This window comes from Panicum virgatum, chromosome 3N, assembly GCF_016808335.1.
Source record: "Panicum virgatum strain AP13 chromosome 3N, P.virgatum_v5, whole genome shotgun sequence".
Lineage (NCBI taxonomy): Eukaryota > Viridiplantae > Streptophyta > Magnoliopsida > Poales > Poaceae > Panicum > Panicum virgatum.
The window spans coordinates 6574466-6601489 of NC_053147.1; the positions used below are offsets into that span (position 1 = coordinate 6574466).

Below are 27024 nucleotides of genomic sequence, written 5' to 3' on the forward strand. Positions count from 1 at the left end.
GGACAGTTTTGTGCAAGTATATGCATTATCGATGTTTTATTTAGAACAACTACGTCCTTGAATCATAAATATAAGTTGTAACATATTATGGGGTTGAGTAACAAATGAATGGTTCTTGGTCATTCCTTCAGTTTATTTTCTTTACAGGAATATGTATTAATTTGTTTAGATGTGTTTTGGGTCAAGCTAATGACCAAGTGGAAAGAAAATTTGCATCCATAATAATGAAATTGTGTTCCTCATCAACCTTATGCCCACATGGGCGTGTGAGGGTCGGTCATAATGCACATGCATGGGTATTTGTGGGCGCATCCGGCTTTTACTTAAGAAAAAGAAATGATGACATGTGAAGGAATAATGTGCATGCTTATAGGATACAAGTGTATGATTGCTATTAGTATGTCATGAATTTCTTTTTTTTAATATTACCTCGTTTAATTAAGATTAGTCAATCTTATGCTATTAATTCTGTCCTCCTGAACTGAAGCTCAACAGTTGAAACTACTAGAGAGCAGCATGAGAACTGGGATTCATACGATTGGCACTTGCACCTGAGAGGCATAAATGCATTAATTTTCGCTCGGTGGTTCGAGCTATACACCTGTGTTTGTAGGTGCTGCTGACCGGATGACGACCTCCATGAACAACGCAAGCATCCATCAGGATCAGTTGGATGTGTTTGAGCATGTTTACGTGTGTGGATAAAATCTGACGATGTTATTTTTTTATTATTAGCACAACTATATTTTGTTTGGTTGAGCTGTGATAAAAATTACTATGAGTTGTAGAAAATCTGCTGTGGACTGTGAGAAAGCTGAAACCCATACAGCATAATCACCTCGGATTATCATCACCTAGCATATACCAAAAATAAATAACCCATCAGCGTTTACAAGCTTGTGGCGACATGATTATGCAACATGAACAGATAAGAGGCCCTGTAACTCTGCTTTAATTTTTAACAGCAAGCCACGAACAAACTGCTTCTAGAAAACGCCCACTGTTAAGTTTTCTTGCTTGCAGAGAAGTAGGAAAATGAAACTAATTAACCGCATATATAAAAGTGCCCAACACGCCATGCAAAGGGCAAAATATGCAGCTGCCAAGGCCCGGGTTGCCGTGTAAGCTCCTCAACTTAACGGCCCAACAGCATTGAATAATGCTTCGAAGTACAAGAAAGGGAAATCCACCCCTTAAAAAATTGACACAACAACTAACACGGTACATTAGCATCATGGTCCTCCAAATAATCTTATTTTCATCGTTGTTGTAGTTATGCATACTCCCTCTATATTTCATATACTCTGTTGCTAACTTGCATAAAATATACGGCTGCAATGTTTCCTTGCCATGTAAGTTATGAATATTATGGGAAATAGTTTTTATAGGTAATTTATGTGAAGATAAAACTCTAAGAGGTTCTCCATGACAAATCTTCGAAGTGAAGAGACATGGCAAGACCCGATCTAGATGATCTGTCTTGGTTGTATTGTGGTTGACTTTTAGGACCATGAGGATTGTGATTTCATTTAACTCTTGAGCCACATGTAAGGAATATATGCTCATGCATTTTTGTGGAGAAAAAGTATTTATCTTTGTCTTGTTTTATTTCGGGAAAGGAAAAACACAAGTTTTGTCCATACCCATGCATTTTCTGGATTGTTTCTTGTGTATAATAGTTAATAGTAATAGTAATAATGCCAATAAAGAGAAATGAACACATGAGAATTTTGATACTTCAACTCATCAAGGAAGAGAGTAACCGTAAACTCAAATACGGAATACAACGGGACGCTTTCGGTAAAAGTTTCTAGCAAGACCTCGACGTACGAGAGTTTGTTTGTAGCAGGTTTTGGATTCACATGGAGGATTCTCTGATGACTCTATCGCGTCGCGCTGTCAGCCTCTCTCTTCAGTACTAGTCTCTTTCTCTCTCTTAAATCTCATCAACCGTTCCCTGTATTATTTACTCTCCCTCTTCTCCCCTGCTTCGCGGCATCTACTCCTCCCCTCTCGTCGCCGGCGGGCGATCTCTCCGATCAGGCCCCCTCCGCCGAGATCGAGGTAACCCTTGAATTCACCGCCTGCTCTCACCTCCCGCCACAGGTCCGCCGCTCGCCTGATTCAGCCCCCGAATTCGCCCATTCATCCTCTCTCCGGTCATGTCCTCCTGCCGGCGCCTGGCTACTTGCTTGACTTGACCTGGCCTAAAAGACCTCCTTTTTGTTGTCCACTTCGGCTGCAGCGATGCTCCGTGGCGATGGGAGGGACGCCTTGATTCCGCCTTGCTGCCATACGTGAGATCTCGGGGTGGCCATCTCGCGGCGGCGACATGCCGTCTCTGCAGCTGCTGCAGTTGACGGACCGCGGACGGGGACTTCTGGCTTCCAGGAGGTCTGCTCCGATTGCTCACAAAGTTCGCTCCTTTTTCTTTTCTTGCCATTCTTTCCAATTGCGTTGTGAAAATGCAGTGCTTGTTTCCTCACCGTCTCTCTTGCGGAATCAGGAGGACTCTCGCGGTTGTTTCTGGTGCGCTGATTGCTGGTGGAGCTTTGGCCTATGCCAGGTCAAGCCAGAGCCAGCGGAAGAGGCGTTCAGTGGCGGGCGAAGCCAGTGCATTGGCCACCAATGGGGATGGGTTGAGTCAAAGTGGTAGATTGGCTGTAACAAGGCAGAAAAAGAGTGGGCTCAAATCTTTGCATTTCTTAACTGCTATCCTGCTCAAGAAGATTGGTCCCAATGGCACGCGCTACCTTCTAGGCTTGATATTAACAGCGGTAAATTCTGTCATTTTCTGTGACTAATATACTTTTTTATGAAAAACGAAAAATATATTTTTTGGGCTTTTCGCATGCCACAAGTGATTCTAATGTTGCTACTGGCCTATTACTGCCAGCATATAAAGGAAGCATTAGTGAATAAATCTGTATTACCCCCCTAATTTCTCAATGAGGAAAGCAATTAAATGATCTCATGTCTATGAAGGAAGTTATCAAAATCAATTTTTTAGTAAAAAGTAGAAAAGAAACAATATATGTCTAATGCATTTTTCATATGTATTGTTGACAAGATTTTGAACGCCTAAAAAATTTTATGCTGACCATTGCTAGAAACTTGTGTTTTTTAATATCATCTATGTGATGTGATACTATCTTAGGGAGTTACAGTATTAGAATATTTACTAATGATCTACAGCACTGTATGTTTTTTTTTGCAGGTGCTACGTACTGCTGTTGGGCATAGATTAGCAAAAGTTCAAGGCTTTTTGTTTAAAGCAGCATTTCTTCGGCGCGTCCCAACGTTTACACGCTTGATTATAGAAAACCTTATATTATGTTTCCTCCAATCCACATTATATCAGACATCAAAATACTTAACAGGGTCTTTAAGTTTTCATTTCAAGAAAATTTTAACAGATATCGCCCATGCTGATTACTTTGAGGTACTTCTACTGCAATTCTGCTTCTGCATTGGTTCCATTTTGTGTTACTTCCTAGTGCACACATTTCTCACTTGCATTCTTTCCTCAGAATACCATGAAGAGTATAGTTAAATTTGAATACTGAGAAAGAGTATTTTCTAAGTTCTCATTTATCAATGGACTAATTTCTGTTGGTATTATGATAGATTATAGGGACCGTTTATAAAAGTAGTGATCAGTGCAGCAAATATCACACGATAAAACACTGTAGCTGTTCTATATAAAAGCGAGAAATTCCATATAATACAGAGGATAGTGGGCTATGTTCCATCATGTGAGTATTCTCCTACAGTTTCAAGATGAATTTCGTTTCTATGATGGTCAATTATAGTATTAGGTTTACCAGTAACTTTTTTCTACCACCCTTTATAATAGTTGAATTCGTCGGTCTCTATTTAATTTATGCCAGTGCTAATTACTTTTGGAGTATGATGTGCTGTAACTTCTTGAATTATTTGCTCCTTAACATTCAAGCAAGGATGCAATAATTTGAGAACTTACAGTCGTATCACTGTAAGGCTGTGAACTTTATATTTGGTTTTGGTTTTAGCAGCTATATATTTTTTCCTTTTCTTTCATGTCTTATTATGAGAATGCGGTTGCCTGAACTCGTGCATGCATTTTTAGTAAACAGGCTAGCGGCTATTTTGTCATTAATTTAACACTTCTCCTTTTGAAATAAAATTTTAACAAGACATTTTCATGCCCTTTTTTGCTATATGTCCAGAATATGGTTTACTACAAAATGTCACATGTGGATCATCGAATATCAAACCCGGAGCAAAGGATTGCTAGTGATATCCCAAAGTTCTCTTCTGAACTAAGTGAGCTTGTACAGGATGATCTGGCTGCGGTTGCAGAAGGGCTAATATATACGTGGCGTCTCTGTTCGTATGCCAGTCCAAAATACGTGTTCTGGATTATGGTAAGTTCTTGATACAATATTTTGGTAATGATGCTTCGTTTACTTATATAAGAAGCATTAGCCTATAAATAACCTCTACCGAAGCTGTGACATTAGTGCATTTGTAATGATAGCCAGTTTCTTCCCCTACTCACTACTTAGAAAGTGATATCACTTAATATTTAAATGTTTTCAGGCATATGTACTAGTTGCTGGTGGGGCAATCAGGAAATTCTCTCCTGCTTTTGGAAAGCTGAAATCCACGGAACAGCAACTAGAAGGAGACTATCGCCAACTTCATTCGCGATTAAGAACACATGCTGAGAGTGTGGCATTTTATGGTGGTGAGAATAGAGAAGCATATCATATTATGCAGAGATTTGAGGCTCTTGTTGAGCATCTGAATCTTGTGCGTCATGAAAACTGGTGGTTCGGCATGATTCAAGATTTCTTTCTGAAGTATTTTGGTGCCACTGTGGCAGTTGTCCTTATAATTGAACCATTCTTCTCTGGCAACCTTAGACCTGATTCATCGACCCTTGGAAGGGCTGACATGTTGAGCAATCTTCGATATCATACAAGTGTGATCATATCACTGTTTCAGTCCCTTGGGATCCTTTCTATCAGCTCCAGACGTTTAAATATCCTGAGGTACAGTTTTCCATCTATTTTACAAATTTGTAACACCTTATAGGTCTGAACAATGGAAGATGACACTTTGCTTCAAAAGTTACTGACGGTAATGCGTGCTATACAATCAAGTCTCGATTTGTTTTGTGCCTTTGCATTTGATAATAGTGACGCTTTCCTGTTCCATTATTTCGGACAAATACAGGCTGGCAATGACTTTATTTCAGGAAACCATTTTGGTGCTATGATCCATATATTTCTTTTGTTGTTTAATGGTTTAATATTGTTCCAAGCTGAAGGCATTATATCCTTTTGTAGCACTGTAATGCATTAATGGAGCACAACTGGAAATTATTAACATCCTTCCTGATATGTTACCGACCTGTGTTTTGGAAATTTCAGAAGTACTTATAAATTGTGCAGCTTATCACATTATTTTCTATTTGATTTGACCTATTCCATTTTGTCTTAGGTGCTTTTCTGTATTCTAGTAGATGAGAGCTGGCAGAGCCATAAAAGTTTTGCACTGGTGTCCATAAAAAATTACGATTATTTAGGTAGCAACTGCACTTTATGCATAACACAGCTGGAGAATGTCGCCTTGCATGGAAAATATGCAGTAATTTTGATTTCTGTAAGAAAAACTTTGGTTGGGTCGTTCCTGTGCCCCTTTTGTGTTTCAGATGCATTTCTGCTCATCTGCTGCTTTTCAATATGAAACTTTGCACGATCATGATTGTGATACCTATGGACTTTCAATGTAATTTCACAGTGGCTATGCAAACCGGATTCATGAGTTATTAGATGTTTCACGTGAGCTATCTGGGGTTCGTGATAAATCATTAACCTACAATTCTTCTCCTGGAAATTATATCAGTGAAGCAAACCATATAGAATTTTCTGATGTTAAGGTAATAACATGCTGGTTGGAGTATAATATTCACTTTCATGTGCTATATATCTCCAAGTTTCTAATTTGAAGTGATTGCAGGTAGTCACACCTGCAGGTAATATCTTGGTTGACGATTTGACTCTCCGGGTAGAAACTGGTTCGAATCTATTGATCACTGGTAATCTTCTTCTATAAAGCATTTGCTATTGTGAATTTAGACTTGTGACTTAACTATCATACTGCTTTCTGTGATGATATCTCGTAGTGTTGACATGTTCTTGGGTGATCTTAGATTCTGTTTTGTATATCTCATTATGATCTCAAACTCAATGTGTATATCTATTTGTACAAAACATCTGTTCAAAATCATATCCCACTACGCTTACAATTTTACGGATTTATTCGTCTTCCAGGTCCCAATGGTAGCGGAAAAAGCTCCCTTTTCCGGGTCCTTGGGGGTCTGTGGCCACTGGTATCAGGCCACATTGTTAAACCTGGTGTTGGTTCAGATCTAAATAAGGAGATCTTTTATGTTCCTCAAAGACCATACACAGCTGTTGGAACACTACGTGAACAACTAATCTATCCTCTTACAGAAGATCAGGAGATTGAACCACTTACCTTTGATGGCATGGTGGACCTGCTAAAGAATGTAATGCTTTTTAAGTTGATATTTGCATTGATATTGTATCTTCTTGAGCTGCAACTCTGAGCACATGAACCTGCTGGATTTCTAACCATGCTCCTTTCACAGGTTGACCTGGAATACTTGCTTGAACGCTATCCTCTTGATAAGGAAGTTAACTGGGGTGACGAACTGTCCCTTGGTGAGCAACAAAGATTGGGAATGGCCAGGTTATTCTACCATAAGCCAAAGTTTGCCATCCTTGATGAGTGCACTAGTGCTGTGACAACTGATATGGAAGAACGTTTTTGCAAAAAGGTTCGGGCTATGGGCACGTCCTGCATAACAATATCTCATCGCCCAGCTTTAGTTGCATTTCATGATATTGTTTTGTCCTTGGATGGTGAAGGCGGTTGGAATGTTCAGCATAGAAGGTTGAAACCCTTGAAATAAGTTGTTAAATGTTTGTGCTTTTGATCACTATAAAATACACCCCCAGCCTCTGCACATTTGTGTGGGTAAGGCTTGGGGCTTAAAAACAACCCTTCCCCAGACCCCGCACAGTGCGGGAAGCCTACGGCACTGGGTACGCCCTTTATCACTATAAAATACACCTAATTTTGCAGGGATGACTCATCCTTTTCCACTGAAGAGTCTGATTTATCAGTATCAGAAACTGATCGTAAGTCTGATGCACTGACTGTTCAAAGGGCTTTTATGAGCAGGGCAAAGGTATATGATTTTGATCTTCTGAATTTCTGTTCCATCATTATTCAGAGGCACAGCTCATCTCATATTTCTGTTTTATGGGTGTTTCCTCACCAGAGCAATGCTTCATTGGGGCCCAAGGACCATTCGTACTCTACAGAGGTCATAGCATCTTCCCCTAAGGTGGAAATAGAAAATGCAGTAAGGACATCTCGCGTTCCACATATACTATGCCACCCAAGACCTTTGCCTCCCAGAGTAGCCGCAATGCTCAAAATACTGGTATGCTGTTCTCCTTTGTGCCTCACAGTTCCTCTTTAGACTTCTGTTCTTAATAATTCATGTTCAGTCATTACTTTAGAATTCAGATACCTTTGCTTGTTGGTACCAAATTGCTTCCTTGTTTGAACAAAAACATCTATACATGCTATTACCTTTTTCAAGTATACTAATACACTACAAACTAAGGAATTATTGAAAAAAGAATGTTATACACATAGATCTGATGATGACTCTTAAATTATCTCTAGGAATTTTGTCCCTGATGTTAATCCACCCTTAAATTCTTATGCTATTCTCATTTCCTTTCCTCCCCAGGTTCCTAAACTGCTTGATAAACAAGGCGGGCAGTTGCTTGCTGTTGCCGTACTTGTTTTCTCTCGTACATGGATCTCTGATCGTATTGCTTCATTGAATGGTTCTTCCTTTTCATCCTTTGTATATCTTTCATTGCTCGTAAAGGTGCAAATGGATTTCTCATATGATACGTCTCATCTTGTCAGGGACAACTGTGAAGTTTGTCTTGGAGCAGGATAAAGCTGCCTTTATTCGTCTAATCGGTGTCAGTATTCTGCAAAGTGCTGCAAATTCTTTTGTGGCACCGTCTCTTAGGTAACCATTGAATTGATTGACTTCATTTAAGAGATTTGTCACTAGGTATAATTGTTATACATGGACTCCATAGGTCTTGTTGCAGCAGCTGTAGCGTACTGCTTACATGGGGCGTCAGCTGTGCATGTGGCCACAAGCACTAAGAGACATAGTCTGTGTTAGAGTATATTTGGTAGTTTAGATATTGTATCCGGACTGCCATACATATCCGGTGGGGTTGCCTTGCACCCCAAGTCTTGTACTCTTATATATACCGGCCGAGGCCTCAAGCTAATACAATCCATCAATCAAGGTTCTAAAAAACGCTAGACGCTAGGCGAACGCTTGCCTATGGTTTCGAGTTTTTTGTGATTAAACGTAGATTGAACATGATTAAACGTGTGTTGTGATTAAACGACAATGTGATTAAACGCAACGCTTGGCCACCGTTCAGCGTTTAATCAAGATTAAATGACGTTTAAAAATGTTTTTTAGAACACTGCCATCAATTACGCAATTCTATCCTTCCTACATGGTATCACGAGATTAGGGTTTGAAATCCTAAGCTATCTTCCGCTGCCCTAACCCTAGCGGCCGGCGCCCCTCCTGCCTCCTGCGCGCCGCCGGCCGTCCCCCACGGCTCCCATCCAGGGCGCCCCCTCGACGGCCTCCTAGCGCGCCCCCGGGGAGGTCCCCCATGACCTCCGCCGGGGGCAGCGCCCTCCATCGCGGCGGATCGAGTTAATCCGCCGCCGTCCTCCCATTTAGCAGCAGCAGATCGTGACGTACCTCGCCACCGCCGCCATGAAAGCTGTCGTCGACGACCCCGATCTGCGCTACCGTGGTGGCAGCCACAGTCTCCTCCGGCGTCTGTGCCCTACCCCGTGCTGCCGTGGTGGCAGCAGGGGCCCCGACACAGCGCGTCGACCTCGTCGCCGGCGGCATGCATGACGGCGCCGCCCCTTCACCGCGTGGGCTCTAGCCGCCTCTCCCCGCGCGGGCTCCAGCCGCCGCAAGGGAGGGAGCTGCCCGGCTTCAACCGCCCCTCCGCGGCCCCTCCCGGCGGGGAGCCGCCCGGCGCAGGATCTCCAGCGCCGCCGCAGGGAGCCGGCCGCCCGCCTCCCTCATCGCCGTCCGCCGTCCCCTCTCTCACTCTGTTTCTTCCGCTTCAGATGCGGTCATTGACCGTGACGGGAGAGAGAAAAAGAGGAGATTGAGAGGATTGCGCTACGCGCACCCAGAGGTGCTACACGAGCTGCTGCTGATTTGTTTTTTTGGTAATTCCTCTGTTTTTTACTCAAGCACTGCTCGAGATTGAGTCGCCCACCGTTCGTCGACCGCACGCCTCTACTTCGACATCAGCATCGGCTTCACCGGCCTCTTCTTCGTCTTCGACTGTGCGGCATAGCGACATGGACGGTGCCCTAGGGGACGCCCATCTGTGCCGCCCACCTCGTCGCCTCGTCCGCACGTCGATCTTCGCCGGCTCGTCGTCGCCTCCACCGACTTCGCCCATCGTCGTCTCGCCTCACACATACTCGGTCTGATCAGCCGACGTGCGCGATCCACCTAGCTCCTGTGACGTCCATCATCGTATTGCGCACCTCTTCCCCGAGTATGGAGGGTGGTGTTCCTCGTCGTTGCATCTTCACCGCCGCCGACTACGTTCTCGACTTCGTCCACGCCGACCACTTTGACCGCATCTTCGACATCGTCTACGACTACGTCAGTGCGCGCCTTGCGCGCACATGGTCTTCACCGAGCTATTCGAGTTCTTTGTCGCCTTCTTCGAGCTCCGCCGCCGCGTCCTCCGGTTCATCAGGCCTTGCGCCAGATCATCCGGGGTTACCTCGTCGCTTCGTCCAGCACCACCTCGTCGCCATCGTCGCCGTCCACTTCTACCCCTTCGTCTACTCCAGCAACTGCGGGCTGCATCGGCATCGTCTTCCTCGCCGTTCTTCTGCGCCTGCGACCGTCGTGGAGGCCTTCTCTGCTGGTCCCTCAGACAACGGCGTCTTGGTGGTGCACTCTCCCTCGCACGTCCAGTCTTGGCAACACCGGTGCGTGCCATCGCCCCCGATGCATTCACGGGTCTGGCAAACCTGGGGATGTGTTGCTCGATGACGTGTCTGCGTCGACTGCGGCATCGACTCTCTTCGACTGCCTCGACGCGTTGCCGTCTTTGTCTCCGGCGTCGTCTCCGTTACGCCTCCACCATGGCGCTTCCTCGTGCGCCCGCGGATTCCTGTGCGGCTCCTTACCATCGGCGACCTCGACAGCTCACCATCGACCACGGCTACCCTACGCACGACTTCCTCGACCACGGCTACTTGCTCCAGTTCGGCTTCTTCGACATCGGCACAAAGGGCTACCATCCGCATGAGTTTCTCGCCGGTTCTCTCCAGTCGCAGCATCCGCATTGCGCCGACGCTACAACTGCGGGGGGATGTCAGTCCGTCGGTTCCTACCTTCGGCTTCTCCTCCAGTCTCACCGTCTGCAGTGCTCCCGCTGTGACTGCGGGGGGATGTTAGTATATTTGGTAGTTTAGATATTGTATCCGGACTGCCATACATATCCGGTGGGGTTGCCTTGCACCCCAAGTCTTGTACTCTTATATATACCGGCTGAGGCCTCAAGCTAATACAATCCATCAATTATACCAATTCTATCCTTCCTACAGTCTGCAAGGGCAGCCATGCAGAAAAATAGCAACAGCTTCCATAGCAATAGATGAGGACAGCACATTGTTAGTTGTTTGGATGCTTCATCTTACCTTAATAGTTAATATTAGAAAGTTGGATTTGGTTTTTATTTGCATGCACATCTCAGTAGATTAGTGCATGGATATAGGTGGTTAGTTACTTAGTTTCCATCTTTCCAGGAGTCCCTTGCCTATTATATATCAAAGAAGTTACCTAGTCTCTCAGTCTCTCTCTTTCTCCAACCAGCCTCAGAGTGTTGGCTTATGGCCTGGGAGAAGAGCCCTCAGCCAGCTGGCCAAGTGTGAGTGCCCTATCTTTGGTCCGTTGACCTGTACCAACTGTGCAGATAATATTGAGATAAACAATCACCATATGCTTCAGTTTTAATGAAGCACATGCAATGTTCACATTAGCGACTTGTATAGTATGCTATCATCATCATCACCAAAGTTTCTCTAGCGAGAGCATTTCATGGAGGATTAAACTAATTTTTTTTGGGTACGCAAGTTTAACCCTTTCAGGGTCTTAAATAACACTTATTTGTACAGGACACTTACCGCAAAACTTGCCCTTGGATGGCGGATTCGCATGACCAATCATTTGCTTCGATATTATTTGAAAAGAAATGCCTTCTACAAGGTATATCCTCAAGTAAAAACACACAAACACATTATTGCTTTAATTTCCTTTACTGATTAATCTGTTGCACATTATTGCTTCTCAATATTCTAGTTATGGTATGCAGACTTTGTAGGTGGTGTTATTGCTGTTCTGATATTCATTTGATTGCATCATTTATGCATGACCCAATTTGTACTAGTGGAGAGTTAGAGACTGCTTTGTAGAGTATGAAATACTGAGGTTGTTGCATTGTTGGACATTTAGGCAATTAGGCATGCTTATTTCGTCAAACTATCCTAGTATGGGCATGCCTCACAGAGCTGGCTGTTTGAAATTTGAATTATGGTCGTTTAAGGCTATCTCCAACAGCACAAACCTAAAAAGGAGACCTATTCCCATATTTGAGTCACGGCAAGGTAAACTAGTGCTGTTCCATTGCCTAAAACGATCCCGATAATGACAAATACACGGTTAAGCTAGTTAAATTTCTCTTTTTACTTAAATCATAAAACAGTACTCCTCCAAATTATAAACTGGACCTTATCGGAAAAAACAGATTACTGTAACAGTTGTAATATCGATGCTCCACTCTGCAAGTCTGCATGATGGGAACAACATGCTCGCCTACAGCACTCCGGTGGGCATCAACTTTGTGCGTATTGACCCAGCCTGGAACGCAACCTCCATTGCTTTCAAAATGTGTGGGTGGGTGGGTGGGGTGGGGAATGTGTGGGTGGGTGGGTGGGGTGGGGGGGGGGGGGGTAAAAACAAGGGAATAGGTTTGAGCTGGGAGCTGTGGACTTAGTCGTCCCATGTCCTTTCCATTGATTCCAACGCATTTATTTGTTCCTAGTTTCGTGTGAAGATGAAAAAACTAAGTAGTGGGAGATGACCTACCCATAGTGGAGTCATGACAAATGTTTTAGGGTTAAGATGGACAGGAAGAAGCATCAAGCCTTCAGAAGGTTCTGTGATACTTTCAAGAGCAAAAATTTACCTTTCTGTTGTTGGCCACTAATATTCACAGTGAACATCAAGAAAGAACACAAGCATTTTCTGTTAAACTAGATCTCGTTAATGTGGTTTGGACAGACATTTGGTCAAATGATATTTCAGTAAAAAAAGGGCGTAGTGCTGAAAGCTCCCACACTGGGTGGGTTTCTCGGAAAGGGAATTTCTAGTCAGCCTTACCATTGCTTATTTTGCAAGGAGGTTGATCATAACCTAGTATCTCCAGGACACAAGTTGAGAGACTCTACGACTGTGCCAGGCCCACCCTTCTCAAATGATATTTAGTGTTTTTCCTAAAAATGTGTCCACGCTCTGTATTCTCATGTTGTGCAGGGGGATCTGACTTTGAGTAGAATATTCTGTTTTCCCACAGAGGTAATACTCTGGTTTTGTTTGAAGCCAAGTTATACTGGTATGTATTTTCAGGTATTCAACATGTCGGGTAAAAGTATTGATGCAGACCAAAGATTAACACTTGATGTAGACAAGTTGACCACTGATCTTGCTGGCCTAGTTACTGGAATGGTAAAACCACTAGTTGACATTCTTTGGTGAGCTATCCTTGTATCTATCAATAATCGTGAACATGGTTGAAGTTACCCTAGAATTCATTGTGTGATAATTCCAGCCGAATTCACCAGGTTTACATGGAGAATGAAACTCTTGTCTGGACGAAGAGGAGTTGCCATACTATATGCTTACATGTTACTGGGTTTGGGCTTTCTGAGAGCTGTATCCCCTGATTTTGGTCATCTCTCAGGTCAAGAACAAGAACTTGAAGGAACATTCAGGTAAATACTGCATACGTTGCTGCATCTTGGCAGAGCCAACTTGTTGTGCAGTTTAAAGAATCTAAAGCGTTAATCTGATGAGTTTTTTTTTTCAAGGTTCATGCACTCGAGACTGCGGACACATGCTGAATCAATTGCTTTCTTTGGTGGTGGTTCAAGAGAAAAAGCTGTGAGTCCCATTGCATTAAATGGATAGTGCTCATGTTCATACAATGATATTCCAGTAATTAACTGATGGACTTAAACACATACAGTGGAGTATGTGTTTAATACTGTCAGTTAATTACATTCTGGTTTGATTATTTTAATCTCAATTGTGAAGTATAATGATTGGTAAATAGTGGGTTGTTGAAGGCTAGCTACAATTCTGACTTAAGAAGCTTATTTTGACTCAAAAACTCTGCTGAACTTATAACTACATTCTCACTTTGATCAAATGGATAATTAGCCTTTTGAAGTCAGATATTGCTTACTGCTTTATTGTGTTTACTCTCTAGCTCTGCCTTAGGTAGTTTGCTTTCATACCTTGTCGCACTTTCCTGGCGTAGTTGATGTTTGTTAAATTGTATTAGTCTTAAGAGTAGCTTGTAGGAGCTTGATTCAATATTTCTGACGTGTTAGATTTAGAGATAATGAGATAAAATTGTTATCATTATCCCAGATCGACGAGGATTATTTATGCACGCCGTGTGTACATGAGATGGAATAGGGAAGAGATAGGATGGAGAACCAGCAGTTCCATTTTCTGATGCTTCTATATGGCACTTGCAGAAACCATTAAGTGTGTAGGAAGGATAGATTGCGTACTAATCATGGATTGTATTGCATTGAGCCTCAAGGGCGTATATATAGGGGTAAAGGACTTTTGGGGGGGAGGGGGTGGTGGGTGGGGGGGGGGGGGGGCAAGAAGCCTTCCCAAGATATTTCCTATACTACCAAATGCACTCTAATATCCCCGCAGTTGTAGCGGTAGCAACCCAGTCAGGCTGGAGAACGATGGAGACATCCCCCGCAATCGGAACGCCGGTGCGAATGCTTTGACTAGAGTGTAAACCAGCGAGTAGCTCTTGCAGATGATAGCCCCTCAAGCCAAATTAGCCGAGGTCTAGGTGGACATGGTCGAAGCCGTGGAGAAGGGCTCTTGCCGATCAGCTCAGCAGGACTTTAAACCGATTGTGCAAAAACATCTTCCTTTAGCAGCATCGATGGCGGTGTCTGTGAGGTTGCGTCAATAGGCGCAGACTTGGACCAGGAGCCAGCGTGACAAAGCGGACCCGCAGCATGGGTAGCGCCTGAAAAGGTGGCGACACCAGCGGTGATGGCCTGATTACGAGCGTTGGTGCTGCAGCCTAGGAAGACGCAGCGATAATCTTGTCCTCGGGAGTGTCGACGATGCACCTATGACGAAATTGCAGGGCGACACAAACCAAATCTCTGACCGAAAAAAAAAAGAAATACAACAGCAAGATGAACCTCGGATACGGAGCCCCATGGCGCCGCGGCCCGCCAGCGATGGCAGTGAAGGGGCATGGTGGATGGGGCGGGACGAGATGGCCCTGATGGAGTCCGTCCGACGATGGATCTCGATGAGAGCGCCGGCCCGAGTGGGGTGTAGTATTCCAGCAACGATGTTCACTGTGTTCGCTTAGCTTGTCAGCCAACCAGCCAACAGTATTGTTCTCTCATACTTAATCAGCACCAGCCACCAGCCAGTCAGCAGTACTGTTCTCTCATAATAAATCAGCACTAGCCATCATCCACAGCCAAGCGAACACAACGGTTAACAGGCGGCGCGGCGACCTGGCATCTCGACCCTAGTGATCCACTGGCGCAGCAGCCCGACACCCGCCCGTGCGACCTCTGCAGCCGCGCGCTCGCGCTCAATGCAGCGACGGCAGCGGCGCAAGAGGAGATAGGGGCGGCACTAGGCCAGATGGGCAGGAAGGTGCGACGAGGGGAACGGACGACGAGTTAGCCTGATGATATCAAATCGCCACGGGAGAGGTAGGTCATCTGCTGCTGCTTGACTACGATGGGCGAGGCAGATCGGAGGGATCAGCCGCGCATCCTACGAGGGCGCTAGCCCTGGTGGAGATCGATCTCCCCGGGGAGCGGCGCGAGGGCAGCGGAAGTCAGAACCCTAGGGTTAGACATCTAGACTCGTGATACCATGTAGGAGGGATAGATTGCGTATGAATCATGGGTTGTTGCATTGAGCCTCGAGGGCGTATATATATTGGGTACAAGACTTGGGGGCAAGAAGCCTTCCTGGGATATTTCCTATACTACCAAATATACTCTAATAAAGTGTTTTAAAAACTGTTCCATTTGCAGTTCTAACACACATGATATGTTGACAAATTCTAACTGATCAAGGTTTCTTCGCCAATAGCTTTTGCTACCCTTATTTTATAAGATGACATGAACTTAACTCTTCTGCTTATCATTTTTCTTCTTCTCATATATCAGATGGTTGAGGCTAAATTTGTGAAGTTACTTAACCACTCAAAGATTCTGTTGAGGAAACAATGGCTTTATGGTATTGTTGATGATTTTGTTACAAAGCAACTTCCTCACAATGTGACATGGGGTCTTAGTCTATTATATGCTTTGGAGCACAAGGGAGATAGAGCTTTGACCTCAACTCAAGGTTACTTATCTTCACAACTCTTCCATTCAGATTGTTTTTTTGTCTTAACTATCTCCAAATATATTGTTCCTTTGGTTTGTGTAACAGGAGAGCTAGCACATGCTCTACGGTTCTTGGCTTCAGTGGTGTCACAGAGCTTCATAGCCTTCGGCGACATTCTTGAGTTACATAAAAAGTTCCTTGAACTCTCTGGTGGGATTAACCGAATCTTTGAGCTTGAGGAGCTTACACGTGCCGCTCAAAGGAGTAAGTTCAGTTGGCTAGGACTTAATATACAATAACAATCATGTTAAATTCTCTAATTAGAAGTATCAATATTTTTAGTAAAAAATTATGTATCCCATTTTAGTTGCGCGTAATATAGTAACCTAACACTAAAACATAATCTATTAGGGTTGTTATTAATCCTGTTGTTAGACCTGTCAGCTTTCATAATTCTTGCTCTACAAAATCTACTAGCATTTTTTGTACAGCATGTTTATACCAAGAATCCTGCTCAGCATGTTGTGGTTAAGCTTGCTACCTCCCAAAAGTTTGTAACGTGAAGTTTATGAAACAACATTCTCAATTTCTCATAGCATTTCTTTTTACCATTGCATCATGCCAAGTTAAATCGCAAGACTGTAGCAGTGCACTGAAAATGGTGCAGTGTTCTTAATATGTTTTGTCTACAGTTGTGTTTGCATTAACACCAAGAGTTGGCACAGAAAAGTTAATGGCTGCCACCCTGAAAAAGTTGAAAACTTCGATAATTGGGCTGAGTGCCAGAGTTGACGTTTTCTGTTCATAATTTCTCACTGGGCTGATGATATGGCCTTTCGTTAAGTTTTCGATTCTGAAAATGCTTTTAAATTACTGTTCCCCCAGATACCATGGTGTCTTCCAATGCCATTAATGCAGCCTCAGATGGTATTATTTCATTTCATGAAGTGGACATTGTAACGCCATCACAGAAGATATTGGCTAGCAAACTGTCATGCAATGTGGTACAAGGGAAAAGCCTTCTTCTGACTGGTATGCAGTCTTCCTGCAGGCAACCTTCATTTATCTTCTCTGAAATGCACTTGTATTAACAGAATTCGTTTTATCTTTACTGAAGGTCCTAATGGTAGTGGAAAGAGTTCTATTTTTAGAGTGCTCAGAGATTTGTGGCCCACCTTCTCTGGGAAAGTTATCAAGCCCTCTGAAGGGATGTTTCATGTCCCTCAGCGTCCATATACCAGCCTGGGTACTCTGCGGGATCAGATCATATACCCTCTCTCAAGGGAGGAGGCGGAGATGAAAGTTCTCTTGTTACAGCAAGCTAGTAAGTCCACTTTCTTTTTGAAATATCTGTCCATTGAATTAGTGAAGTTTGAACCTAGTATTATGATTTGCTAGAAGGATGCCAATTAAAAGGAAGTACTAAATTTTTTTATTGCTTATCCTGGTAACGGGCAACTGTGATGATATAGGCAACAGCTCTAGTGCTTCTGTCCTGCTTGATGATCACCTGAAGACAATTCTAGAGAATGTGCGTCTTGTGTATCTTCTAGAAAGAGAAGGGTGGGATTCTACACCAAATTGGGAAGATGTTCTGTCGTTAGGAGAACAACAGAGGCTTGGAATGGTCAGTATTAACTGGCAAGCCACCTTTATTTGTTCTTTCATTTTGTACGCTGTTGAGTTCATTGAAAATACTGTCATCTTCATTACAGGCCCGTTTGTTTTTCCATCATCCTAAGTTTGGTATCCTCGACGAGTGCACCAAGTATGTATTCTGTCACAATGCAATTTTTGTTTTTTCCATTTATTTTTATTTCTGTTTGCTGATCAATTACTGTGGGTTCTAAAATTTATCCTTGATTGCAGTGCTACTAGTGTTGATGTTGAAGAGCATCTGTACAAGCTTGCAACTAACATGGGCATAACTGTGATCACTTCCTCACAAGTAAGTGCCTGGATAATCCCCCACGATAACATAAAACTTCTTATGATGGCGAACTGTTCTGTTCATCATGTTTTAAAAGAAAAAAAAAGATGGTGAATTGTTGTCTATAGTCAAATGGTCGTCCAAAAATTGACACCTTGCCCTCAGGAATGGATTCAGATTTGGCTCAACTTTTTTGTGTCTACAGAGGCCTGCTCTGATACCCTTCCATGCCTTGGAGCTGAAGCTCATTGATGGCGAAGGGAACTGGGAGCTATGTTCCATCCGGCAGTGAATGATGCCACCCCTTGGGAGCCAATCGTCAGCTGCGTGTACAAAAGCAAGCAGCTATTGCATTGCCATTGCTTATGGATTATTGGATAATAGGCAGTGGCAATGTCAGAATAACTATCTTGTCAGAATCTGCTTGTTGTAGAACAACAAAGCATTCTTTCTTTAGCTTACGGCAAGGTAAGGTGGTGTAGGTGATTGTGAGCTATGAATGATATGCGGTAAGGTATCATTTGTAGAGGTGCTTCAGAGTTTGATAGCTGCAGAGCAGAAGAGAACATTTGTGAATTAGCAGATACCTATTGATTCATTACATTACATTGCATTAGATTCTGTGTAGTGCAGTAGATATATACTATCACAGGTAAAACAATAAATAATGTGGATGCTGCAATGGCTAGCGGCTTGTAGAGTAGATGCTGTATTGTATCTGTATGTGCAAAAGGCGGCTACCTGCATGCATGTAAATTACAATAATTTGTTTAAGTGTTGATCCTTTTCGGCCATGCCTTCCTTAAGACGAAATTTGCAGCCCATGCTTGCTCGGTTTATTTCGTGTGACTGGAACTATGTGCTGCATCTTTTTTGAGAGTATAAACTGCTATGATAATGTCTTGGCCTACCCAAAACAGGTGCGGGCTGCTGGCTCGTACTGGAATTACACCCACAGTTAATGGACGTGGTACTGCTACGAGAGATACTACAACAATAACATAGTTTTTTTTTTGTCCCAAACGAGTTGGGATAGGCTAGAGATGAAACCCAAAAAACATAAAGGTCATGGTTTAGGCACGTTGATAGCTAGTCTCCAAGCGCTCCTATCCAAAGCTAACTCCTCAGAGATACCCTAATCTTTAAGGTCTTTCTTAACCGACTCGTTCCAAATCAGTTTAGGTCTATCTCTACCCCTCTTTATCTTATCAACACGTTTTAGCACCCCACTATGCACCGGCGCCTCCGGAGGCCTCTGTTGGATATGTCCAAACCATCTCAATCGATGTTGGGTAAGTTTCTTCTCAATTGGTGTCACCTTTACCCTTTCTCAAATAGTTTTGTTCCGAACTCTATTCCTTCTTGTGTGCCCGCAAAACCACCGTAACATCCGTATCTCTGCTACACTTCGTAGTGCTATGAGAGATGATAGGCAAAAAAAACATTGTAGTACTTGCGGGTTAGGTAGTCTTAAGATTACTTGCTCCTCTTTTGTTTGACTCGTGTCCTTGTCCATCCGTTACTTGCTCCTCTTTTGTTTGACTCATGTCCTTGTCCATCCGTCTTCAACTAACAAGCAGTAAGTAGTCTTAAAAATGAGTTAGCTTTCCATTTTTCTACGCATAAGAGAGAATTATGATTATGATATATAATCAAAAATTATTTGACAGCTGTGGGATTTGAACCCACGCCCTTTCGGACCAGAGCCTAAATCTGGCGCCTTAGACCACTCGGCCAAACTGTCTTACTTGACAGTGAAAGGTACGGAAATTTCAAAAATAGGATCACTAAACACAATTACACGCAATGCCCAAGGTTGTTGAAAAAACGGGAATGATTGTTTGAACGGAATGTTAAGCCTAGAACGAAATCATATGGTTCTGCTCAGTTGAATTTCAAGGTCCCTTGCCCTCGTGGTAACTGCAGTCCCATGATTATGGATCATGCGTGGGGCATAAGATCTCGTCTCAGATCCGACTCCGACAATTGATTATGTATCAATATATAATAAAAGGGAAGGGATGAATACACAGGTCGGTAAGGTTCCCACTGATCATCGATCTGTTCATTAGCTTTGTTCTTGCTAACTATCCCAATCCAATCCTCGGATGAATTTTAACCGCCGGCAACGGGAAGTACTGGACGGTGGAGGAGATCCGCGCGTCCGACTTCCCATCCGGCGGTTATGTCCGCGGCGCGATGGCGCGCTTGTTCGACGTCTACTGTGAGAACCGCCCAATTTGATACTATTTTAAACGAACCGCCGGTCATTATCACCCAGATGAGAGTTAACACGTGCTTGCCGTAGAGCGTGCCACGTGTTATCCCACATCTAGAGACACGAAGAACCGACACGTCATTCATTCAAAATAATACCAAATCCGGTAGTCCCGGTATGTGCTCCAACGTACGCCCAGAATCAGCATATGCACATGCTGTATACAATCGAATACATAGCCAACAATCCACAAAGAGCAGCTATATAAAACCAAAGTTCGAGACTTAATATTACAAGTTTAATATAGGTGGGTTTCAAGCTTCACTTTACAAGCCTTGGGCTCACGCGAGTCATATTAAACAGAGATTTAGAGCTTATTGAAAATACATGCTCTCCCGAAGCTCAGCTACGATAAAACTTACTTAAGATGATGATGCCTTGCTCAAGGACATCACCACAGCAGCAACAGCCTACTCTTCCCCCGCATTAGGATCAGCGGGGTAGAAATGGCCGAACACCACTTCCGGCTCACCTGCAACTAGGTTTAGAAAGCACCCTGAGTACAAAAGGTACTCCGCAAGACTTACGCGATTAAATAAATAAGGATCATGCAAGGCTCAAGTAAAAGCTTTAAGGTTAAGTAATTATTGCATAAGCATTAGCTCTCTACACTATCACCTAGCAGAATTAATTAATCTTGCCCAAACCCAAACAATTTTAATTGATTAAGAGAGTAATACAACTATAACTGTTCATAGCTGTAACACGAACCATTCTCAGCATAAACGATAATCTATGAGGAGTTCATGGGTTAAAGAGCTTGCTCATAACCGAGAGCGCGGCAATTCGAATTGGTTATAACCTTGCAAGGGTGTACTACTTTACCCACACGACGCAAGGACCATGCGACTCACCCAACCCGCTAAAGTTGGATAAGAGGGTACTCGCGTCAACCGTTCCCAACATGGCTCGACCGTTGAGGGTACGCCCAGCTTGCGCGTGGAGACTTAGTTCCACCGAGGACATCTCTAAATTTTCCTACACATAGTTCCACTCGGGGACCTGCTAAGCCTCCCTGCATAGCCCGTTGGCCACGCATCTGGGACCGGGCCCCAATGACCAAGTCAAAGAAGGTATTTGGCTTATCCGTTCCATTATATTGGATGTGTGGTAGCACGGAAAGGTGCTCAAAACCGACGTCGTCCACTCGGTCCTTAATCGATCCAAGCGGACTATGCCCATGTGACTTCATTCTCTAGGCCCTAACATTCCGCTCGAATCTCGATACTACCAACTTATACTTGCCCCGACTCAAGTGCGATCAAGGATAAACAGGTAAGTGTGATACTCCAATCCATTCCTTTCTAGCAAGCAAGATAAGTATTCTAAGCAGGACTAAGCATCTAATCAAATTAAGTAGTTCATAGACTAACAAATGACAACGGTATGGATAACAATTCAAGGAATGGTAATGCAGGAAATCAGGTACAAGAATGCAATACAGTTATAACATATCACCCAACATTACCCGGTGAGATAGCTAAACTAAATCAGATTAAATAGGTGCAAGGAATATGCTTAGCTGCTTGCCTTGGTTAGCTTCCGACTCGACCACGAACGGGATTCCGGGTTCAGGCTCCACGGACTCGGCGGGTTCCACGGGTTCGTTCTCCGACGGTCCGGTCACTAAAATGCATGAATGCGATGCACGAATTAAAGAATGAAACAAACAACTAGCATAAACCATGGAAATAAATGAGCATGCAGAGGACATCACAAAGAACTCATGAAAATTGGTTTTGCAGGAAAAGCATTTTCCTATAAATAACCATAAATATTTTAGCTTTCAGCCACTCTAAAGAAAGTAAAACAGAAAAGGAATGCAAACTCAACTACACAAATCCAAGAAAATTATCTTTGAAACTAGGCAGCAGTACAAGGCTAACAAAACTGGTTTTGCCATTTTATCACTTTCCTGCACAAAGTTCTAGAAATAACCATTTTCAGACAAAGTATAGGAAAACAAACTAAACTTTGATACACAGCAATGAACCAAGTAAACAAGGTGCACCACTGAAAACTACACCTCACAAGGAGTCTAACAAAATTTGGTTTGGCATTTTTCGAGCAGTACACAAATAACTAAGTAATAAACTCACTTTTGCAAGATAAAACTATAAATAAATCTACAACAAAGTAACATGCAAAACAATATTTTTCCTAAGTAGATCTCAGCTAGAGGAATCCAACAAAACAAGTTTCACAATTTTTGGAGCTATACATGATTTTCTATGGATTTTGGAAGTTTGCAGCACAAATAAACCTAAAGAAATACCCTAGCAACAATTGCTAGGTCTACCCGGGGAGAGCCACACCTGCCAGGCCAGAGGCCGACAGGCGGGTCCCACGGGCAGGCGCCCCACCCAGGCCGGTCAAGGCCAGGACCCGCCTTGACCCGGCGCCTGGGCGCGCCCACGCGCGCAGCGCGCGCGCCACGGCGCGACGCCGGCGGCGGTGATGGAGGGGGCGAGCGGAGGAGGGCTGGCGCGGGCCAGGGAAGGCGCGCACGGCGAGGAGAAGGCGGCGGCGAACCTCACCGGCAGGAGCACGGGCGAAGAGCGGCAGCGGGCTAACGGCGCGGCGGACAGGGGCGGCGGCGGGCGAAGGCGAGCCGCGGCGGCCCTGCAGGGGAGGGGAAGGGGCCGGGTTAGCGCCGGAATCGGAGGAGGACGACGCGAGGAAGCTTCCTACGCGAGGAATTGAGACGACGCTCACCGGAGACGGCGAATCGCGGCGGCGACGGGAGCTCGGGCGGCGCGGCAATGGAGGATGGGGAAAACGGGCTAGGGTTTGCGGCGGGGAACGAGGCCGGCTTCGACGCGGATAAGGAGAGGGCGAGTGAAGAAGTGAAGGGCGGCACGTCACGCAACGATGAACGGCACGTGGCGCGGAAGCCGAGGATGGACGCTGGCGGACGACGCGTGCGTGCCGCGGTGCAAAACAGAGAGAAGAGGGAGAGTGAGGGCTGACATGTGGGCCCGGCGGGGAATTTTCATTTTCTTTTCCTTTTTTTTTCCAGGGCTGTGACAACTCTCCCCCCCTTAAGAAAATCTCGTCCCGAGATTTAGGTAGACAAGCGGGGAAGGATAAAACTCGGACTAGGTTGAGGCCATATTCACCTAGACAAGATAAACATCTAAGAGATGATGCACAAAAGCAGGTAGGATGTGGTGCGAGACACTCCTAGGGTTTTCTTGATGGTGATTGTGTACACATATAACAATATCTAGGAAACTGAGCTTCATCAAGAAAGTGGGGGGTGGTAGGGAGAAAACTTACTCATCGGAAAAGAATTCCGGATATTCTTGACGTAACCGATCTTCGCGCTCCCAAGTGGCTTCATCTTCGGAGTGATTGCTCCATTGAACCTTTACAAACTTCACCATACTACGCTTTACTTTTCTTTCATCTCGGTCAAGAATGGCAATTGGGTGCTCTTCGTAGGTAAGACCCGGTTGAAGATTGAGTGACCCAAGGTCGACGGCGTCAGCTGGAACACGATGGCACTGCTTCAATTGAGAGATATGAAAGACATTGTGCACTGCGGAGAGTGATTGAGGAAGTTCCAATTGATAGGCCACTGCTCCAACTTTCTTGATGATTCGAAAAGGTCCAACATAACGTGGCGCTAACTTTCCTCTGACTTGAAAACGGCGAGTGCTCTTAAATGGGGAAACCTTGAGATAGACATAATCACCAATCTTGAGATGTAATTCTCGGCGACGGCGATCAGCATAACTCTTTTGACGAGATTGAGCAATGCGAAGATTCTCACGGATAATTTTGACTTGATCCTCAGCATCTTTTACCAAATCTGGACCATAGAAAGGCCTTTCTCCCGATTCGGACCAGTTGATCGGAGTTCTGCACCGTCTTCCATAGAGAACTTCAAACGGTGACATTTTGATACTTGCTTGATAACTATTGTTGTAAGAGAATTCCGCGAATGGCAAGCATGTAACCCATTTCTTCTCATAGATTAGAGCACAGGCTCGAAGCATGTCTTCTAAGACTTGATTGACTCTCTCGGCTTGACCGTCGGTTTGAGGATGATAAGCAGTACTGTAGGTGAGGTCAGTTCCCATGGCTTCATGAAGACTTCTCCAAAAGTGAGCAACAAACTGAGGACCACGATCAGAGACAATTTTCTTGGGAACACCATGAAGACAAACGATGCGGGTAAGGTACAACTCCGCATATTGCTTGACAAGATAAGTAGTCTTCACTGGAAGAAAATGAGCCGGCTTCGTCAATCGATCCACAATTACCCATATAGAATCATACCCTTGAGAAGACTTGGGTAATCCAGTGATGAAATCCATTCCAATTTCTTCCCACTTCCATGATGGAATAGGTAAAGGCTGAAGGGTACCGGCAGGTTTGAGATGTTCAGCTTTAACTCTTTGGCAAACATCGCACTCGGCGACATATCGAGCAATTTCTCGCTTCATGCGAGTCCACCAAAATCTTTGCTTGAGATCTTGATACATTTTGGTACTGCCCGGATGAATGGAGAATTGGGAACTATGGGCTTCATCAAGGATAATTCGCCTGAGGTTATGATCCTTAGGCACCACAATTCGCTTCCCAAAGAATAAAACCCCTTGATCATCCGTAGAGAAACATCGAGCTTTGCCCTGATTCATTAACTCCCGAATTCGAGCCATACCCTTATTCTTCTTTTGGACTTCCCTAATTTGATCATAAAGATCAGATCTGACTGTAAGAGTAGCAAGATAGCCTTCTTTGACCATAGAAATTCCAAGTTTCCGAAGATCATCACAGAGAGTATGCACAGGAGGAGCTATGGTCAAGCAGTTGCATTGAGCCTTTCGGCTTAGTGCATCGGCGACGACATTCGCCTTACCGGGATGATAGTGCACCTCAATGTCATAATCCTTGATCAGTTCAAGCCATCGACGCTGCCTCATGTTTAGATCAGATTGAGTGAAAATGTACTTGAGACTTTTGTGATCAGTATAGATGTTGCAATGATTACCAAGCAGATAATGACGCCATATCTTTAGAGCATGGACAACAGCCGCAAGCTCTAAATCATGGGTAGGATAATTTTCTTCATGTCGCTTGAGTTGACGAGAAGCATAGGCCACCACTCGGCCTTCTTGCATAAGAACACAACCAAGACCGATGCGAGAAGCATCGCAATAAACATCGAAACTCTTGGAAACATCTGGCTGAGCAAGAACTGGAGCAGTAGTGAGGCGATCCTTAAAGGTTTGAAAGGCTTCTTCACAGGCTGGGGACCATTCAAACTTGACCCCATTCTTCAGTAACTCAGTCATAGGCTTTGCAATTTTAGAGAAATTCTCTATGAACCGGCGGTAATATCCCGCAAGTCCCAGAAAACTCCGAATCTCATGAACATTCTGTGGTTGCTTCCAATCCAGAACATCTTGCACCTTACTAGGATCCACAGCAATACCATCCTTGGAGAGGACATGACCAAGAAAAGATACTTCTTCAAGCCAAAACTCACATTTGCTAAACTTAGCATAAAGACGATGCTCCCTAAGCTTTTGGAGAACGATATGAATATGACGAGCATGATCTTCTTTGGTCTTGGAATAAATGAGGATATCATCAATGAAAATGATCACAAAGACATCAAGTTCCTCCATGAAGATGCTATTCATCAGATACATGAAATAAGCCGGTGCATTGGTGAGGCCGAAGGACATGACAGTGAACTCATAAAGACCATATCTAGTAGAGAAGGCTGTTTTTGGAATATCTTCAGTTCGAATCTTGATTTGATGATAACCCAACCTTAAATCAATCTTAGAGAAATACCGAGCTCCGAAGAGTTGATCAAACAAGATATCAATCCGTGGAAGATGATATTTGTTCTTGACAGTGACTTCGTTTAACGGACGGTAATCAACACACATCCGCAAACTATCATCTTTCTTCTTCACAAAAAGAGCCGGGCATCCCCAAGGAGAGGAGCTCGGACGAATAAAACCCTTGTCCAATAAAGTCTTGAGTTGTTTCTTCAATTCTTTCAACTCATTGGGAGGCATTCGGTAAGGCTGTCTAGAGATAGGAGCAGTTCCGGGCTTGAGCTCTATGACGAACTCCACCTCACGATCAGGAGGCATACCCGGTAATTCTTCTGGAAAGACATCCGGATACTCACAAACCACGGGAATATTTTCCAACGCCGTGGCTATGGTACTCGCCAAGGCATATAAACAAGATTCCATCTTGGCAAGAGAGAGTAGAACTCTACTCCCAGAAGGGTGCAAAAGATCAATGGTGCGGGGCCCACATTTGATAACTCCGTCATGCTTACCCAACCAATTCATCCCAAGAATCACATCTAAACCCATCTGATCTAGGACAAGAAGATTAGCTTGGAAAATAGCTCCCTCGATGAGAATTGGAACCCTATCCACAAAGTTTCTAGAAATGATCTCTCCACGAGGTGATTCTATATGGTATGGCACTGGTAGATTTTGCATTTCAAGCTTACTATGCAGCACAAATTTCTTGTTGATAAAAGAAAAAGTTGCTCCAGAATCAAAAAGAACCATAGCAGGGTGAGATTTGATTAGGAGCGTACCCATGAGTACTTCAGCATTCTCCGGAATTTCTTCAGCGGTGGCGTAGTTAAGACGGCCACATTTAGGAGCTTGTTGTGGCTTAGCTTCTTGACGCTGTGCTTGAGGCAGAGGAGTATTGGGCCTAGGTGCATTGAAGGCACCACCACGCCTCGGAGAGGGGCAATCCCTAGAGATGTGGCCTAAGCCACCACAATTGAAGCACGGACCCTTTGCGGTCACACCTGGGTTGTTCCAATAAGCACTGACCGGCCTAGGAGCTTGTCCTTGAGGAGGTTGAGGGTGACGCACAATCCACATAGGACGTGGAGCTTGAGCACCCGGCGCCCGAGGTGGAAAAGGAGAAGGCCCCAGACGTGGACGTGAG

General features: G+C 44.3%; 1 protein-coding gene and 1 non-coding gene across 3 annotated transcripts; one reads left to right on the forward strand and one right to left on the reverse strand.

Moving 5' to 3' along the window:
- The first annotated feature begins 1885 nt into the window (after window positions 1-1885).
- LOC120667118 (ABC transporter D family member 1-like) lies at window positions 1886-18606 on the forward strand. Of its 2 annotated transcripts, none has more exons than XM_039947157.1 (26): window positions 1886-2064; window positions 2246-2394; window positions 2507-2777; window positions 3218-3442; window positions 4209-4406; window positions 4582-5036; window positions 5788-5926; window positions 6007-6085; window positions 6321-6559; window positions 6662-6966; window positions 7159-7264; window positions 7358-7522; window positions 7838-7937; window positions 8023-8131; window positions 11362-11452; window positions 12872-12996; window positions 13087-13236; window positions 13333-13405; window positions 15706-15886; window positions 15974-16132; window positions 16754-16900; window positions 16986-17192; window positions 17341-17495; window positions 17584-17636; window positions 17738-17816; window positions 18004-18592. In XM_039947157.1, exons 2-26 carry the CDS (start codon window positions 2333-2335, stop codon window positions 18088-18090), a joined length of 3960 nt encoding a protein of 1319 aa, XP_039803091.1. In that variant the 5' UTR covers window positions 1886-2064; window positions 2246-2332; the 3' UTR covers window positions 18091-18592. The 2 variants fall into 2 exon arrangements, with proteins under 2 accessions (XP_039803091.1, XP_039803090.1); XM_039947156.1 differs by having other exon boundaries at window positions 1910-2064; window positions 17323-17495; window positions 18004-18606.
- An 856-nt stretch (window positions 18607-19462) lies between these two features.
- TRNAL-UAG lies at window positions 19463-19542 on the reverse strand. The gene has a single exon. It is a non-coding gene; the product is annotated as a tRNA-Leu (tRNA).
- Between the last annotated feature and the right edge of the window lie 7482 nt (window positions 19543-27024).